At 39.5% G+C, this 18,589-nt stretch overlaps 1 protein-coding gene across 12 annotated transcripts in view; it reads right to left on the bottom strand.

The window, feature by feature from the left end:
- The window catches only part of SYNRG (synergin gamma), a 93,503-nt gene that overhangs the window by 28,714 nt on the left and 46,200 nt on the right, over window positions 1–18,589 (bottom strand). For all 12 annotated transcript variants that reach the window (XM_024127871.2, XM_024127866.3, XM_055090565.1 and 9 more), the window contains 3 exons: window positions 12,416–12,534; window positions 12,218–12,280; window positions 6,607–7,554 (listed from right to left, as the gene is read on the bottom strand). In XM_024127871.2, the coding sequence (XP_023983639.1) occupies window positions 6,607–7,554; window positions 12,218–12,280; window positions 12,416–12,534 (1,130 nt within the window). The remainder of the gene's footprint in view (window positions 1–6,606; window positions 7,555–12,217; window positions 12,281–12,415; window positions 12,535–18,589) is intronic.

Genomic DNA, 18,589 nt, shown 5'->3' with positions numbered 1-18,589 from the left:
AATTTAATAAAAAGTTAAGCTCTTGTTCAAACATTACAACTAAATTGCTATGGTAATAAAAAAGACCCTTTTGTGCAATTATGCAGCAAGAAAAAACAAGTTTTCTTTTTTTTTAAAACCAGAAATGATTGTAATATAATCAGGCAAAAGGCATTATAAGCAATAAGGGAATACCTTAGTTGAAGACCTTTTAAGTGTTTTTTATAACACTATAGGTCTTCAAGAAATGTTACTTTTATTAAGAATGATAAACACAACATTTTGCCTTTTGGAACAACTCACAGAAATGACCAAATGAAAGACTAAAAAAAGAAATATTTTATATTTTAAAAGATAATGAAGAGTAATGATACCAGATATATGAAAGTCAAGCCTCAAGGCTGATTTTTAAAAATTTTACTTTTGCTTATTTACTAGCTGTATAGTGTAAAAAAACAATTTACTAAAGTGCAATTCATTTGAACACATAAGGAAGTACTGCTACTACATAAGGAACATGAGAACACTGTATTCCTAAACCTTAGCATTTATAAGCAATATAAAAATACAGTTGTATTTCCTAGCATGGTGAGTATTAGTTAACTTTTTTTTTTTAAGTAAACCTTGGTAAATCAGCTCACTGAGGGTAGATTAAACCAAGAAAATTCCTTATTTCCCATGTTAACAGTTCTGTGTTTTCTAAGGACACGATATGTATTATTGTACGATGGTCTTAAAAATAGTAAAGATTCGACAAGAGCCACAACATGAGTGATGGAAAAAATAATACAGAATAACCCACATTTTATTTTGCAATCACTGAAATTACTGTAGGTGGGTTTTCAATTTGATAGCTGAATTCTGAAAATTGCAAGAGAAACAGGAAAAGAAAACAGAATGAATGCAATAAAAGGAACAGAGAATCACTGCTGTATTTCTGATTCTACTGGAAAACTCTTAGGCTGTGCTAGGTTGAACTGCAACTGCACACAGATAATGCGCCAAATTGTGTGCTTTACTATATGTATTTGTTTGCAACCAGGAACGTCCTGTTACTAAGGCCAAAGGAAGAAACTATACAATCTGCTTTCCATCCTGGGTCTCAAATTAAGACATGGATTTCTTGCTTACACTGGCAAGTAACCCTGTCAGTCTCTTCCATAACCTCTATTCACGTCCCTTCTGCACGGATGTTGTACATGAAAACAAGGTATTTCTTGGAACAAAGAATGTGAGCTGCTGCTACAGGACACAGAAGGCCATACCGATTCCCATGGATCTTTTCTAAAGCTGTAAGCATATGTGCCCAGGTGATTAAGAGTTACTGGCTTTTGAGAAAGGGGTTTAGAAAAAGAAAAGAGATACATGTGCAAATTCCACTGCTCCCTAGTGTTTTATATAGCAATTAAATTGTTCATTGGCCTAAGGAATAAACAGCTTTTAATTTTCAATACTGATTTAATCCAAACTCCATTTTACCAAAGCAAATCATGAACTATTTATACACTTAAACTTCTTTCCATTCCTGGCCTTATTCTACCTTCTGAAGTCAGTCATATTTACATTCTCTATTAACTACAGAACCTGGCCCGACTGTGTCCTCTAAGTATCAAACACCCTGACAGGTGTTGTTGAAGAAAACAGGAATGAAAGTGATCACAGCCTCCCATTCTTCATGCGTACTTACTCATATAAATCTATAGTTTAAATGCTGTCAGGCTATCAGTAAGCACCTGCAGGTTTCTGGGTCAGTGCCATAAAGAAAAGTGGCAATCCTGTGGATATTTTCAGTCCAGAGGAGGCTGGAAGGCCACAGAATGGTGCCGAGACATACAGTGGGACATGGTCATCATTAAAAATCCCACAGAAAAAAATCAATTGAGCACAGAAGATGGCAATTACAACTAGGGCCTTGTGACCATGCAAGGGAGAGGGGAGCACCCAGAAGACCATACTATGCATATGACCCTATATAGCTAATGGACCAACATTTTCCAAAACAACCTATGAAAAGCATTCAACTGATGGAAAAACAAAGCTGGAAGCAGCTCTTTAACTATTAAATTGGTTTGATTCTTTGAGTTATTTTAGGATTTAGCCCAGCTTCTTTGATATTGCCAGAATCCCCTTCATGTTCATTAGCTACTTTTAAAAATCAGCAGGGATTTAATGTGAAAAATAGAGTGATTGTAAAATATAAATACATTGGTATAATTTCTCAGGCACTGATGTGTGAAGTCAGGCACCAACCACATCTTACTTTACTTGGCACTGGGGTAAACAAAACGGTGTTTTTTGATTTGTTGGAACTTATAGAATACAGCCTTCAAGTCTTTACTGAAAGTTTATATTGTTATATGTATTATCAAAACTTCCTCCCTAAGAAGTAATATTACTCTGGAAACATTAATTGCTCAATTTGTGAATGTGATTATATTTTATGCACCGGTATATTCATTTTCTGGAGCCTGCTTAAATGCAGAAAGGAGTTAAAGCAGTCCCAGATGGACCAATATAGCACTAAATAATTCCACTGACAGAGGAATTCCTTAGCCAAAGCCATCACGAGACTGGCACCAGAACATTCTAAAAGAAGGGCAACTGATATTATCACTAGATGGAGGCTATACCAAAATCTCTTTCTTCCAAATTAGTTAATACACATCATAATTAAAACATAGTATGATTATACAAGGTTTCGCAAACCAAGTATTATTCACTTTCTAAAGAATTATGCTCTGGAAAACACGATATTTTGAATGGCAGACCCAGCTTTTCTTAGTGTTAATCTAAATCCCAATATGCAACTTTTCTTTTCTCTCAAATGGCATAGTTCAGACACTGTAAGTAATCTCTCAGGAATCCTATTCAAAATCCTCACCTTCAATGGTTTAATTTCCTTTCTGACTCAAACTTTTAAAAAGAACAAAGAACCAAAGCGTCAAAATATAAGGAAAAAAATTTAAACCATGGAAACAACTCCCTTTTCCCAAGGTTTTTCACTATTATTATACTCTAAAATGGAAAAAAAATTACAAGTTTGGCCTACTCTTTTTTTTTTTTTTTGCAGTACGCGGGCCTCTCACTGCTGTGGCCCCCCACCGTTGTGGAGCACAGGCTCCGGACGCGCAGGCTCAGCGGCCATGGCTCACGGGCCCAGCCGCTCCGCGGCACGTGGGATCCTCCCAGACCGGGGCACAAACCCGCGCCCCCTGCATCGGCAGGCGGACCCCCAACCACTGTGCCACCAGGGAAGCCCCCTGGCCTACTCTTGCAGCTAACTTTTGTGGGTCTTTCTAAAATTGTTTTCTTAAAAATGAAAAGAGTTAAGAACTTGCTCTACGGACTAAGTTAAAAAAGACCAAGGGTGGCTTCATACTACATTCTGAAGTTGGAAAGATAACATGCTCTACAATTAGAGGACAGAGTGCCCAACTTCAAACTCAAATCAAATTCAGTCCTGGAGACTCCCTGGTATTAACAATGAACATTTTTCATTACAGAGATTATCAATCTAAATTCAGTTTACATTTACTCTGCTCAGAAGTTCATCTCAATACCATTCGATAATTTATTTTAAATTAAATTTATATATACCTAGTTATTAATAGATATGGCCCTTTCCCCAACACTAAACTCTTAGGTCTTCCCCTTCTCTTCACAGTATAATTCCTAGTGGAGACAGGCTCTGTGATGTTTACTAAGCAATAAAATCTTCACTAGAAGTAAGGAATAAAATTTCTCTCTATTACGTAAAGTAATGTAAGGTTTACACTTATCTTTTAAAACGTTTTAACTTATATTTTAATCCAGTGCCATGTTAAAAATTTATATCAGTGGAATTATAAGGGGAAAAGGCTAAAATGTACCAATACTTTCTTAGGAGAAAGGTGTTTGAAGAAACAAAATAAACAAAAGGGAAAAAGCCCTCTAACCACAGGAGGGTCTAAACTTGATACTGACCAGGTATTTCTTTGGTTTAACCCTGGAAAAGTACAAATTACACACATCCCCACACTTTCAAAATGTGTGAAAGAATTATTTATTAACGTTAAGACTTACAGATCACAAAAGAGAGTGGTACAGAAGAGCTGGGAAAAAAGTCATCAGAATAAGCATGCAGATCGGTATTTGCAGAGGAATATACCAAAGCAAGTTTGAAAAGGCACATTCACACAGAAAATGTCTAAATTGAAAAAAAGACATCAGAAAAGCAGCCAAAAAAATAATAATAAAGCGCTGATTAAAATACAAAGATTTTCAATGTCAAAGAAGAGGTACTTTACAGGTAGGTAGGTAGGCAGGTAGCTACAGAAGCCTTGCTAAACCCTTTGAGAGTGTCACAAATGAGGGGCAGCTCTTGCTGCCAACGAAACCAGATGATCTTAACGACTGCACATCAAGATGCTTTAGTGCTGAGAGATTCAATTTAGAGGGGGGACAAAAGCAGCCTAGTTGAAATTATATGCAGCAAGGGCTCAAAGGGTTAAATGTAATAATACGCAGAGAAATCAGGCAATGTTATTAGTGTTATCTACCTTCCATACAAAGAATTATACCAAGAGTTAAAAGAGACAGTATCCCCTTCAGAGTCAAGTTAGGGTTTCTAAACAGGATTAAGGTCCAGAGATGATAATCTACCACGTTTTATTCTCTCTTCATCAGCCCACTTCTTATTTCTCCAACAAAAAGTACCCTTAACCCTCAAACTAAGAGAGCAAGAGATACTGTGCGTCAACATGAGGATAAAGAAAAACCAAGTTGCACTGGAGAAGTCCCTGCCATTTACCCTCTCCAATACATTCACGCAGCAGTTTTGCTCAAGAACGATATAGCTCATTGGTCAGACATCAACCCCTTTTAACAACCACTCTAAAGGGATACTGCTCCTTTCGAACAGGAGGTTTACAGATCAAAAGGAGGGAACAATCCTCTTTTAAGAATATCCTCAAACTGAAGAAACTTGGCTTGAACGTTACAGGTTCCAAGCTGGGAATGTTCCAAACATACATAAAAGGACATGGGCACAGAAGATTATTTTAACAGGTCAATCAGAACAAGCTCAGTCACGAAACCAATCTCCCCTCCCCAAATGGAAAAAAAAAAAAAAAGAAAAGACACCCTCCCAAACGCAGATTAGACTCGTCTCACAAAGAAATCTAGTTTGGCACTGTGAAAGAATATAGATTCACTTTCAGAAAAATAGCTTCTAATTAATAACTTCAGAGTCCAAAAGGCTAGTATACATGATATGAGATTTTAAAATAAAAAGCCAATATTATTGTTCAGAAAATGGAGCACTTTGCAACCAACTGCTGTAGCTCAAGCAGCTCATACAAAAAAGAAACAAAATCACTCTAGCAAACAAACAGCGGCAAAAAAAAAAAAAAAAGGAAAACATTTGAAGAAGGGTACATTAAAAAAAGAAGTAGACAGTCAGGGGCACAAGGAGCCCTGCAGACAGCCCACTGCACTTGGCAAGTAGCCTGTGGAACACGTCACTCCTCCGATACCTTGCTCCCAATTCAGAAGACCTCTAACATCTCAACAGCCAAAGGATGGATGCAATTTTGTTTTCTGACTTACCAAATTGGTATATGCAAAAGCCGCCATACTTTACTATTTCTTCCTGAATCTGTAAACTTGGGAGTGTCTTATGTGTTCCTCTCTAGTTAAACGACAATGAACCCTTCGTACGCATAATGCATTTTCTGGAATAATACAGTAATGCTGAGATATTTCTCATTATTAAAGGCCACAAAATAGGTTTATGTTTCTATATACATATCAAAGAACAAAACAAAATAAAAACTAGGACACTTGGGAATCTAGTTTTTCTGACAGGAAGCTGGACTAGAGAATCAACTGCTACATGGTAAATCCATATGGAATTTAAAGAGGGCTCTCTTCTAAGATGTTTTCACACATTTTACGAGAAAGTTAGTAGTTACCCTACCTACCGTCTACAGTTGTGTTACAATTTACTACTTCCAGTAATAGCGTTAACACTGAAAACCGTACCTCAATTCCACTAACAACTCCTGCCCTCCTCCTTGCCAGACCCTGGCACACAGGGCATCCAGATACAAGCTCTTGCCCTCTTCTTCTCTGGTAGGGATGTGGCAAAACTGCAGTATAACTGGCTAGACATTTTTACTTTCTTGACCTAACAAGATTCGGTTTCTATAAACCAAACAGAGTACTCTATTGGCAGCTGCCAAATATACCCAAGAGAAGAAAAAAGGAGAAGGAAACGTTGACTTCACTCACAGAAATGGAGGAACATTACTGACACTGCAAAAGTCTTTATAAAATTTCTGGCAATGTGTGGCTCATTCAGCACTGGATTTTGATGTGTCTCAGACACCAAGTTGGTGTTAGATTTCAAACGCAAAAATATCTTAGCTATCTAATCTAAGTTTCATTGTATTCATGGTATCCACATATCCAAGTATCCATAGAATCCAATTCAACACTGCTTTAAGGGGACTGGCAATGAAGAGGTTAATTATTAGACATTCATAAGGGTTTAAGAGCCAGAGCCTTCCTCTTCTGTAAATCAACACCCACAGAACCATCTTTGAAATCTATATCACCATCACCAGAGCAATCTCACCAATTCCTCACCTGCAGCAGGAGGATGCTGGCCACTAACTGTTGGTAAATCCAAAGAGCTATCAGACATGACATGCTTAAGATCTCCTCCCACATCAGCCAGTTTCATGTCAAACTGAACAGAGAGTGCATCTTCAGAGTCCTCCTTGCCAACACTGCTGCCACCAATGGAAGGGAGATCCAAGGACTTCACCGAGGCAGAGTCTTCTTTGGTGTGTCTGAAAGCCACTGCTTTCTCTCCCAGGGATTTGTCCGAGTTCATGGAAGAACATTTACTGGAGTGGAAGTCAGCGAAATCATCATCACTCTTTCCTGAAGGAGTGCTATCTTTCAGCTCTTCAACACCTAGTCCCGATCCGTCCAGAGAGAGCTGTCTGAAGACATCGTATTTGGTAGACGCGGCGGCAGAGTTCTGTCCGTTCTTCACTGTGCTGCTCACGCTGCCGCTTAGAGGAACAGGACTACCTTCCTCTTTAAGGGCCTCATATTTGTCATCTGCCTTTTGCTCAGATGAAACAGAACTATTACTGAAAGCCATAAAATCTGCAAAGTCATCCTGCTCCCCAACAGATGCTGGACTAGAATATTCCCCAAAAAGGTTGAATTCTCCAAAATCATCAGCCAAACTAGAAGTTTTAGTTGAAGCCAATGTCGTCATGGGTGCCACAGATCCCGCTAGCTGGGGTCGTGAGGAAACAGATTTTGATGCACTAAATGCAGCTGAAAAGGACAATGGTTTCTCGCTGCTGCAAGTAACTGAGGAAAACATATCTAGGTCTGCTAAGTTCAGAGGATTTTTCACTTGTGTTTGTGGTTTCTGTTGGAGAGCTCCTGAGGGGAAGGCTGCCAGAAAAGGTTTGTCTTTTGCTGGTGGCTCCAGTGGTGAGATACTATCGGCGGTTTTAAAATCGGTGAAACCATCATCATTTCCCGCAGATCTGAATTCTGCAAAGTTTTCTCCTGAAAGAAAAAACACGACCAAATACGAAAGAATGCTGAGCTGAAAATCCCATGATCCATATTAAAGTACAAGCATATTACAGACTTTTCCCTCACTGGCTTCACATTATTTAACCATAGTTTAATAATAACCCTAACCAAATATCCCTTTTGTTTCCACACTGAAGGCTAGTGATAGGGAAATAAATAAAAATCAAACTGAGCACACGTATCACACGATTTTCATTTGCTCATTTCAGTGTGATATGATATGTGACATGATATGTCTGTGCCAGAGGCTTCAGCTGTCCAAAAGCATTGCTCTAAGGATGTTTTCTCACTATTGCTAGCCAGCCAAGCATACAGGAGAATAAGAAATAGGCGTTGGACAGTGGTTAAGAATCCGCCTACCAACGCAGGGGACACAGGTTCGAGCCCTGGTCCGGGAAGATCCCACATGCCGTGGAGCAACTAAGTCCGTGAGCCACAACTACTGAGCCCGCACGCCACAACTACTGAAACCTGTGCACCTAGAGCCTGTGCTCTGCAACAAAGAGAAGCCACCACAATGAGAAGCACTTGCACCGCAACAAAGAGTAGCCCCTGCTCGCCGCAACTAGGGAAAGCCTGTGCTCAGCAATGAAGACCCAACGCAGCCAAAAATAAATTAAAAAAAAAAAAAAAAACGGAAATAGGCGCTGGAGGTTCCTGAAGAGAGGCATATTAAAATACATAGTGGCCTTTTAAAGATAAAATGTGTTACATGGTGATCAATCAGAAAAAAAATATCACAGGTACCAATGAAGTATTATGAAAAATCCTGCATCTAATATTTAGGATGTACAAGACTCTGCTCAGCTAGGCACTTAAGCTTATGGTTAGATACTATGTGGTTTTGCTCAAGTATGTTGAGGCATTAATTTGAAGGGATTTGATGAAAAATTCTGAAAAGGCATCTGCTTATTTGCAAAGCATTCTTGCTAAGGGCACATTATAAAGTAGTCCCCCCCACACTTTCCAACAAATAAGCTGAACCTTACCAAAAAAATCCATGAGTACTTGGGCTTTTCTTGAAATCAACAATCTTACTGTACCAATCAGCACTTATCCTTATTTATTACAATTCAAAGGGATGTGAATACCAATTCCATTATTAAAAATTTTGAGGGGACTTCCCTGGTGTTGTAGTGGTTAAGAATACGCCTGCTAATGCAAGGACACAGGTTTGAGCCCTGATCCAGGAAGACCCCACATGCTGCGGAGCAACTAAGCCCGTGTGCCACAACTACTGAGCCTGTGCTCTTGAGCCTGTGAGCCACAACTACTGAGCCCACATGCCACAACTACTGAAGCCTGCGCACCTAGAGTCTGTGCTCCGCAACAACAGAAGCCACTGCAATGAGAAGCCCGCACACAACGAAGAGCAGCCCCTGCTTGCCGCAACTAGAGAAAACCCACCTGCAGCAATGAAGACCCAATGCAGCCAAAAATAAATAAATAATAAATAAATTTTTAAAAAAATTTTGAGGATTGGATTTAAACTTTAGTATATATTGTGCTACTCTGACGATGGGGTTACTGACAGCATTTTTTAAATTATTTTTTTAGTTAGAGAAAATAGGTACTAAGGTATTTTTCATAAATAATTAAATAGATGCAGTTAGATACTGATAAAAATCTGGGCCCATGGTTCTTAATAGGGTTTCTATTCTTTATTATCACAATAATGTTATCACTCATAGGCATGAGGTTAGGACACAGATGATCTCAGTTTTCGAATAGTGCCTGAAGGTCTTCCATAAAATCCACTAGGTTATACCAGATAATGAAAACCAGAGATAAACCAAATATAAATATAGCTATACTAACATCACTTATTATTTAAAAATATGAATGCCATTTCTGGAGAGTTATAAATTAAAACACAAGCTTTAATTTCTTCATCCATTTTAAAAAATTCTATTTTTCCCTAAAAATGAGATACAGAAGCATATGAACTATAAAAATGTGTGTAAAACCAAAATATAATTCTGCAAATTGTCACTAAAATAATGCAGGTTTTAAATATACTGTGCTTATAACATGATATATACTTTGATACATCATATGAAAAAAGCATGGGGGATTCCTTGGTGGCACAGTGGTTAAGAATCTGCCTGCCAGTGCAGGGGACACGGGTTCGAGCCCTGGTCTGGGAAGATGCCACATGCCGCAGAGCAACTGGGCCCGTGTGCCACGACTATTGAGCCTGCGCTCTAGAGCTCGCGAACCACAACTACTGAGCCTGCGTGCCACAACTACTGAAGCCCACGTGCCACAACTACTGAAGCCCACGTGCCTAGAGCCCGTGCTCTGCAACAAGAGAAGCCACTGCAATGAGAAGTCAGTGCACGGCAACAACGAGTAGCTCCTGCTCGCCGGAACTAGAGAAAGACCGCCTGAAGCAATGAAGACCCAACACGGCCAAAAATAAACAAAATTAAAAATAAATTTATAAAAAAAAAAGAAAGAAAAAAGCATGGAAAATAATGGAAGCTTATTTTCCCCCTAATTTGAACTACTTAACAAATTCGCCAGCATAATTTATCAACACAGAGAAATCTATTTAATATTAGGGAAATTTTAGAAAGAGAAGAACAGCATTCAGAATTTCTGTATTTTATGTTTTTATACATACCACTAATAAAACTAAAGTCAATTTCACAAATTGACAGGAGAAGCAGATGTAAAACTTTAAAAATCACCCTAGAATTTTAGGCAAGTACATCACTGATAATATTTGTATTATTTGTGTAAATAAAAAGGTAATACGCAGCGAATTTTGTCACAGCCTAAATTTCTGATGTGCTGCTTTAAAATATCTGTGAAACTGACAAGTTTTGCTTGGTTATTTTGTAAAGGAAATCACCACAGCAAACTAAACTTACTGATGAATTGTAAACGTTTCCATTAGAAATGTAAGCTGGGTACAAGGGTTAAAAAGAAATAAAAATGGGTGGGTTTACATGTTCAAAAACACAGGGGCTTTTTGGGCAAATAAATTAGTTGCAGACACTGGAAACTTGCTTATCAGGAGGTACATTAAGCATATGACTTCATAGGCAGCTTTTCAGTCCACTTTTTTTTTAAGTTTTAAAATTAATTAATTAATTAATTAATTTTTGGCTGCGTTAGGTCTTGGTTGCTGCGCGGGCTTTCTCTAGTTGCGGCGAGCGGGGGCTACTCTTCGAAGCGGTGTGCGGGCTTAGTTGCTCTGCGGCATGTGGGATCTTCCCAGACCAGGGCTCGAACCCGTGTCCCCTGCATCGGCAGGCAGATTCTTAACCACTGCGCCACCAGGGAAGCCCTGTATTTTTAATGAGAGTAGAAAAAAATATATTCTCCTAAAATGAACAAAGTTGGCATCTCTCCCTGGAAAGTCTTAAAGGTAAGACATTCGGAATGAAAGCAAGCACACAACAATGGCAACAACCACCTGGGATTCTGTTCGTAAAGTACTGCAAAAGCAGGGCTAAGATGTGCTGCTTACACTGTGGTGGCACCATGGTGTTTCCCAGGAATAACATATCATACGATCACTAATACCAGAGTATATAAAGAACCCTGATATTAAACCATGCTCTTTACTCCAAACTTGCCTTGGCCCAAGAGTTGATAAAAGCATTGCTAGGAGTAAATGCCAAATTAACAAAACCAGAAGTTCCTCTGGGGTTTATTTTTGTACTCCTAGTACCTAATACAGGCACTGAGGAAGAAAGTTATTACATCCTAAAGGCTTGAATGAAATACAAGGAAACATTTCTAGAACCTAGGAACTGTAAAAGATTGAATATTTCTAGAGATATTTAAGCAGTACACTTTCTATTTTAACTTTCACACACACACCTTACCTTTCCTGTAATTTCCCCCCACCTCCCCACGCCCTCCCCATTGCTTGGAGAAAAGGGTTAGAACAAATGATTGTGGAAGGATGTTCCAAATTTGATTGTCCAATACAGAGAGATAGAATGTGGTACTGTTCCCAGGAAGAACTCCTCAGTAGAGGATACAAATTTCACAGCATGTGCGGTTAAGCTTTGAAGGACATCATTTGACTTATGGATTATCTAAATCCTACACATCAGGTTTCTAGTAGGATTTAGCCACAGATATGACTTTACATATATGGCTCTCAAATTATCATTCTACATTCCCTTCTATTCTATTTAAGCCCTTCTATCAGAGATAGGAACCACACAGGCACACAAAGCCCTCTCACTTCTACTCATTAAATTACAGCCAATTTTGGAAATCTTGAGACGTAAAAGACTGGTTGCTGCCTTTCGCACAGTCCACAGGTTGCTGCACTGTCAACAGCTCAAGTCTTGTTTTGAGCGTTAAAATAACCGAAAGTGGTTACAGGAGTCTAACTTGGCTTGAAGGCTTCCAGTGAAAGGGAATGCACTATCTTCAAAGGAAATTGCATTGATTTGGGGTTTGCCCTAAATTTTAGAAAATAATTTTTCTAAATTATCAAATAACTGAACCACATTTTTCTTTCTTGTAATTTCCAGAGCTACAAAATGAAACAAAAACAACCACACACAGTAAAATAAAATAATGTTTGGGATGCTATTGAAAGAACCATAAAAATCTCTTATTAAAAATTGAAATAATTTATCCATTCAAGGAAACAAAAACTTACCTAAAGATTTACTCTCTGCTGTCTGTTCAAGTTCTCTGAAAGCACTATATTTATCACCAGGCTCTATGATAAAAAGACAGAAGCCCAATTAAGGTTAGGAACCTTAAGATCACAGCTCAAGGACATTCACCATAAAAGGTCACCACTAAAAACAAAAATTTACATTCATAGGTTCATGAATTTATGAACTGTTTTTACCTCCAAATGGAACAGTATTTTCAGAGGACTTGTCAGCTGGAATTCCTTTAAACACAGCATATTTATCCACTGAAGCTGATCCTTTAGTTCCAGGAAGTGGCATCAACAAAGAAGGGGCACTGAAAGGGAAAAAGAAATATTTCTTAATGACTAGAACATTGTCTCCTTACCCTGTCATCAAGGAAGAACTTAGAATTAAAATGGCACACAGATACCTAGTTAAAACTCATGGCTCCCTGATTTAAAAGTTAGAAACTATATAGGTACACCACAAATGACAAAAAACAACGTCCTTTTCCTTGAAAAAAAAATATATTGAAACAACACTCAAGCAATAATTCTTTTCTTGATTATGTGAAGAGGAGTCAGATCCATGCTGACCATCTAATCATCTTTAAGCCATAAGAACCACTGGAATGGCATTAGAAATAGATTATTATAGAATGATGACTTCCTGTAATTTTAAATTTAGGTCCATAAAACTGTGAAAGTGAACTGCTCCAAGTACGTATACCCAATATTTTAAAGTAAATTATGTTAACCTTAATATAAATTATTCTCTAAAATGGGTTCAGAATGCAGAGGTGGAATAGTTATGATAAAAATCTATTTATGAAATGCTGTTCAAGCTAAGATGTAAATTGTCCTTCTTTTGATCACACTGCATTGCTTAGTGGCAGAAGTTCCCACATCTGATAAGGAGCAGTAGAGTTAATACAAATTGCATTTTTACGGGATCACATCAGCAGTTCCACAAGCTATCTTTGCAGCAAAACAACAATCACTTCAAAATTAGATAAAGATACTTTTGCCTGTGGACGCATCTCCCTGCTGGATGGAAAAATAGTGTAATGAGTAGTATCTGTGTGGGTAATTCTTGGGCGGCTTAAACACAGACTATAAAAGCACTGCCTTTTTTTTTTTTCCCCTTATCAGACCCAGGCAGCTCCCTGGAAAAACCACCTTTACATATGAATGACTACATTCCACGACTAGTTTGTGTCATTCAATACCATACACACAAGTTATATAAATGGATTTCTATTGAGTTCTTTGCCCTGGAGCAAAAATTTTCTACAGTCATTTAAATCTTCTTATCAGTGGCCTACAAGCAAGGTAAAAACCCTGCTCTTGCACATGCATGCTAATGGGCGTCTGCAGTGCCTGGAGGACTTAGTGCTATCAAATATTATAATTTCACACCAATACCAAACAGCTGCTACATATTTGATCTGGACAAATAGGTCACTGTTTATACAGTATAGGTGGATTTCTAAAAGTTCCATAAGTAATTAAACTACAACACACTGAACAGAATGTTACATAGGAATAAAGGTAATTAATGTCTTAGGAAAAAATCACAAAGTTGAATGATCTATTTGTTTTTTCATGATCGCCAATGTTAGCTATGGCCCTTTAAAGTCCATGGTAAAATCTTCCACTAAATATGACATATATTTGAATATTATTAATTTAAAAATTATTTTCAGAATTGGGAAAAAACCAGAGGATCTTCAGAGTAATGTAGTACTACTGAGTGAAGTCAACAAAATAAAATTCCATTCAAAAAACGCTATGACTCAGACTGTAATTTTATGCATATTACAAAGGAAGAATTCAATCCAGTTCTTTCCTTAAAGTTTTTATTAGATTAAAAAATACTGTAATCACCATGAAAGTGTTTATGCCAGTTATATAAAGTAGTTATCTGTTCCAAACATGCAAATGGTTATTTCTACTGTTTAATACTAACGAAAGGTACTCAGTGAGAGAGGCATACTGTTTTAAAATTTAAGAACCTGCATTCTATTGAAAGATGAGACTTTAGAGAATTTGGCCACAAAAAAGTGCTTTGCTTTTTCTCTAGTGTATCATTTGTGTTTTACAGTTACTTCACGTGGCTGTGGTAGGTGACTTTATTGAGTTGCTCAACCTGCTAAATACACCCATTTAGGGCTTCCCTGGTGGCGCAGTGGTTGAGAGTCCGCCTGCCGATGCAGGGGACACGGGTTCGTGCCCCGGTCCGGGAGGATCCCACATGCCGCGGAGCGGCTGGGCCCGTGAGCCATGGCTGCTGAGCCTGCGCGTCCGGAGCCTGTGCTCCGCAACGGGAGAGGCCCGCGTACCGCAAATAAATAAATAAATAAATAAATAAACCCATTTAAAAAACAAAGAAAATAAACCAACTCAAAACTCCTACGCCTTAATCCTTTTTCAACTATTCTATCGTCAGCACCCCACGACCGCTTTTGTTTATTATACGAGGCTCCCCAGTGCCTGGCACACGGTAAGTATTTTCCGAATGGATAAATGAATGATGTTGCTCCCTTCCAGATGCCCTTTCATGCCAGCTCAAGTGCTATTCCTCCTTTGACTTTGACATCCAGTTCAACACCGAGTCCAACCAATTTCTCAGATACGTACTTTTCGGTATCTGTAACTCTAAACCCAGGGTAACTCTCATAACCTCACAACAGGATTACCATGGAAGCTGCATTTATTCCATACCTAGTAGCAAAATCACTTTCACCATGCCACTTATTTCTAAAATGCTTTACAGATTATGTCACAAATCATAAGGCATCCCATAACTGGTGCCTGCCCTTAACTAGTGTCATTTTTTCAGAGTAACAATACTCTTGGCTCCAGCCTATTTTAACACTTTACTTGCCTTTTCATCTTCTCGAACAAATAATGTCCATTTTTGCTTAAAAATACTGCTCAAAGTGGTCTTACCTACTTATATCATGATTTAACAAATATCCTTTTAAAATAATTCACAATATGGAATACAGATCATCATAAACTAGGGAATTCATTATACATGAACACACAAACACACCACTGAAGGAGCAATTCTAAGAGAGTTTTATTAGATAATATAAATACCCAGATAAAACTAACTATCTGTAGAGCAGAAACTGTGCTTTTTGCTTCTGTATTTCTAGTGCCTACCCCAGTGTCTGGCACACAGGAGATGCTATGTAAATGTTTCTGAATGAATAAAGAAACAATGAGTGTGGATTCTTAGACATGAACAAAATGTTTTCATGCAAGGAAAGCACAGAAGTAGTCAAGCCAGAACTGAAGAAGAAAAATCTGCAAAGTATGGCTATATATGAAAGTAAACTACTGTATGGAGATAATGCCACACAAAATTGCTAATACCCCATATATCTCAGGTCTGGCCACCATCTTAAAACTTTCTATGCCCAAATTTTAATTTCATCTGCTGAAAGTTTTCTCCCTGAGGAATGAACCATCAATTTGTTAAATTTGGTTTGTAACCTTCATACTACAATATATTCATCCAACAAACATTTATTAATTACATATCACAGGCTAAGTACTACATACAAAGACATGAAATACTGTCTTCAGGTACTTACAGCCTAGTGAGGGGAACAGTCAGGTAAACCAGTAATGGCAATTATGGCACAGATATTCACAGGCTACCATGGCAGTAGAGAAGGAGAAGCCCTTAACTCATCTTAGAGGTGGGGACTGATGGAATGGAGTTAGTAAATACTTCCTATAATGAACCAATTTTCGACATGGAACTAGAATTAACTATAGAGAGAATTTCAGATTGAAGAAAACAGAATGGAAAAGGCCAGAAGCATGAAAGAGCATGGTCAGTTTGGCGGTTTACGTGTGGCTGGAGGTAAGCTGTGGAGAAATGGCAACAGTCAAGAGGGTTGGCAGGAGCCAGATCACACATGGCCTTTTCCCATGCCAAGCAGAGCTGAAAGAGTTGATGGCGGTAAAGGAGAGAGAAGGGAGACAAAAACAGCATGTTTCTGATTAGGTGACTGGATATGGTGATCTAACAAATCTTTATTTAGCTTTGAGTAGAAAAACAATGAATCATTTTATGGAGGTAATCTGAGATGCTTTGAGTCATTCAGATATGTTCTAGATAGCAGTAGAACATACCAATTTGTGCAGAGGAAAAGACCTGAAAAAGAAGTGTTATGTGTCTATCAGGTTAATACGTGTGTGTGCTGGTATAGCGGGCTTGGAACTCCCAGTACTTTACAGTCACAACCCTAGTATGTTTCTTCTATGTGTCATTTACAAGTGTTTGATGTATTCTTAAAATCAGGAGAATAATTCTTTCCCTAATTTCTAATTCTCTATAATGCCTATCCCTTAGTTCTTCTAACAGTGTCTGCAGGCAGTGTTGACTAAGAAATAATCAATTGGTTAAAATAGAAAAGATGAATGAAACTGCACAAATAGGAACATAAGAGAAATGGAATATGTACCTTGACAAAAACAAGTTCCAAAAACAACCAAAGACATTCACATTGCTTACTCAAAGCCTCATGTGCTCTACTCGGTGGAAGAAGTATCTACTAAGTACTTTTAAAAAATGATGGAGATAGGAGCTTCAAGATGGCAGAAGAGTAGGACGCGGAGATCACCTTCCTCCCCACAGATACATCAGGAATACATCTACACGTGGAACAACTCCTACAGACCACCTACTGAACGCTGGCAGAAGACCTCAGACCTCCCAAAAGGCAAGAAACTCCCCACGTACCTGGGTAGGGCAAAAGAAAAAAGAAAAAACAGAGACAAAAGAATACGGACAGGACCTGCACCAGTGGGAGGGAGCTGTGAAGGAGGAAAGGTTTCCACACACTAGAAGCCCCTTCACTAGTGGAGACAGGGGGTGGCAGAGGCGGGGAAGCTTCGGAGCCACAGAGGAGAGTGCAGTAACAGGGGTGCGGAGGGCAAAGAGGAGAGATTCCCGCACAGAGGATCGGTGCTGACCAGCACTCACCAGCCTGAGAGGCTTGTCTGCTCACCTGCCGGGGCGAGCGGAGGCTGGGAGCTGAGGCTCGGGCTTCAGAGGTCGGATAGCAGGGAGAGGACTGGGGTTGGCGGCGTCAACACAGCCTGAAGGGACTAGTGCGCCACAGCTAGCCGGAAGGGAGTCCGGGAAACGGTCTGGAGCTCCCGAAGAGGCAAGAGACATTTTCTTGCCTCTGTTTCGTGGTGCACAAGGAGAGGGGATTCAGAGCGCCGCTTAAAGGAGCTCCAGAGATGGACGTGAGCCGCGGCTATCAGCGCGGACCCCAGAGACGGGCATGAAATGCTAAGACTGCTGCTGCGGCCACCAAGAAGCCTGTGTGCAAGCACAGGTCACTCTCCACACCTCCCCTCCCGGGAGCCTGTGCAGCCCCCCACTGCCAGGGTCCCGTGATCCAGGGACAACTTCCCCGGGAGAATGCACGGCGCGACTCAGGCTGGTGCAACGTCACACTGGCCTCTGCCGCCGCAGTCCCGCACCGCATTCCGTACCCCTCCCTCCCCGCTGCCTGAGTGAGCCAGAGCCCCCGAATCAGCTGCTCCTTTAACCCCGTCCAGTCTGAGCGAAGAACAGACGCCCTCAGGTGACCTACATGCAGAGGCAGGGCCAAATCCAAAGCTGAACCCCAGGAGCTGTGTGAACAAAGAAGAGGACTTTGGGAGCAACGATATATATATTTTTTCCCCTTTTTCTCTTTTTGTCAATGGGTATGCGTATGCTTCTGTGTTTGATTTTCTCTGTATAGCTTTGCTTTTACCATTTGTCCTAGGGTTCTGTCTGTCCGTTTTCTTTTCTTTCTTTTTTTTTTTTTAGTATAGTTTTCAGCCCTTGTTATCACTGGTAGATTTGTTTTTTAGGTTTGGTTGTTCTTTCTTTCTTTTTTAATTACTTAAAAAAATTTTTTTAATAATTATTTTTTGTTTTTATTTTAATAACTTTACTTTATCTTTTTCTTTCTTTCTTTCTTTTTTTCTCCCTTTTATTCTGAGCCGTGTGGATGACAGGCTCTTGGTGCTCCAGCCAGGTGTCAGGGCTGTGCCTCTGAGGTGGGCGAGCCAAGTTCAGGACACTGGTCCACAAGAGACCTCCCAGCTCCACATAATATCAAATGGCGAAAATCTCCCAGAGATTTCCATCTCAATGCCAAGACCCAGCTCTGCTCAACAACCAGCAAGCTACAGTGCTGGACACCCTATGCCAAACAACTAGCAAGACAGGAACACAACCCCATCCATTAGCAGAGAGGCTGCCTAAAATCATAATAAGGTCACAGACACCCCAAAACACACCACCAGACATGGACCTGCCCACCAGAAAGACAAGATCCAGCCTCATCCACCAGAACACAGGCACTA

Source organism: Physeter macrocephalus, chromosome 14 (assembly GCF_002837175.3).
Source record: "Physeter macrocephalus isolate SW-GA chromosome 14, ASM283717v5, whole genome shotgun sequence".
NCBI lineage: Eukaryota > Metazoa > Chordata > Mammalia > Artiodactyla > Physeteridae > Physeter > Physeter macrocephalus.
This window is presented reverse-complemented; position numbering and strand designations above follow the sequence as displayed.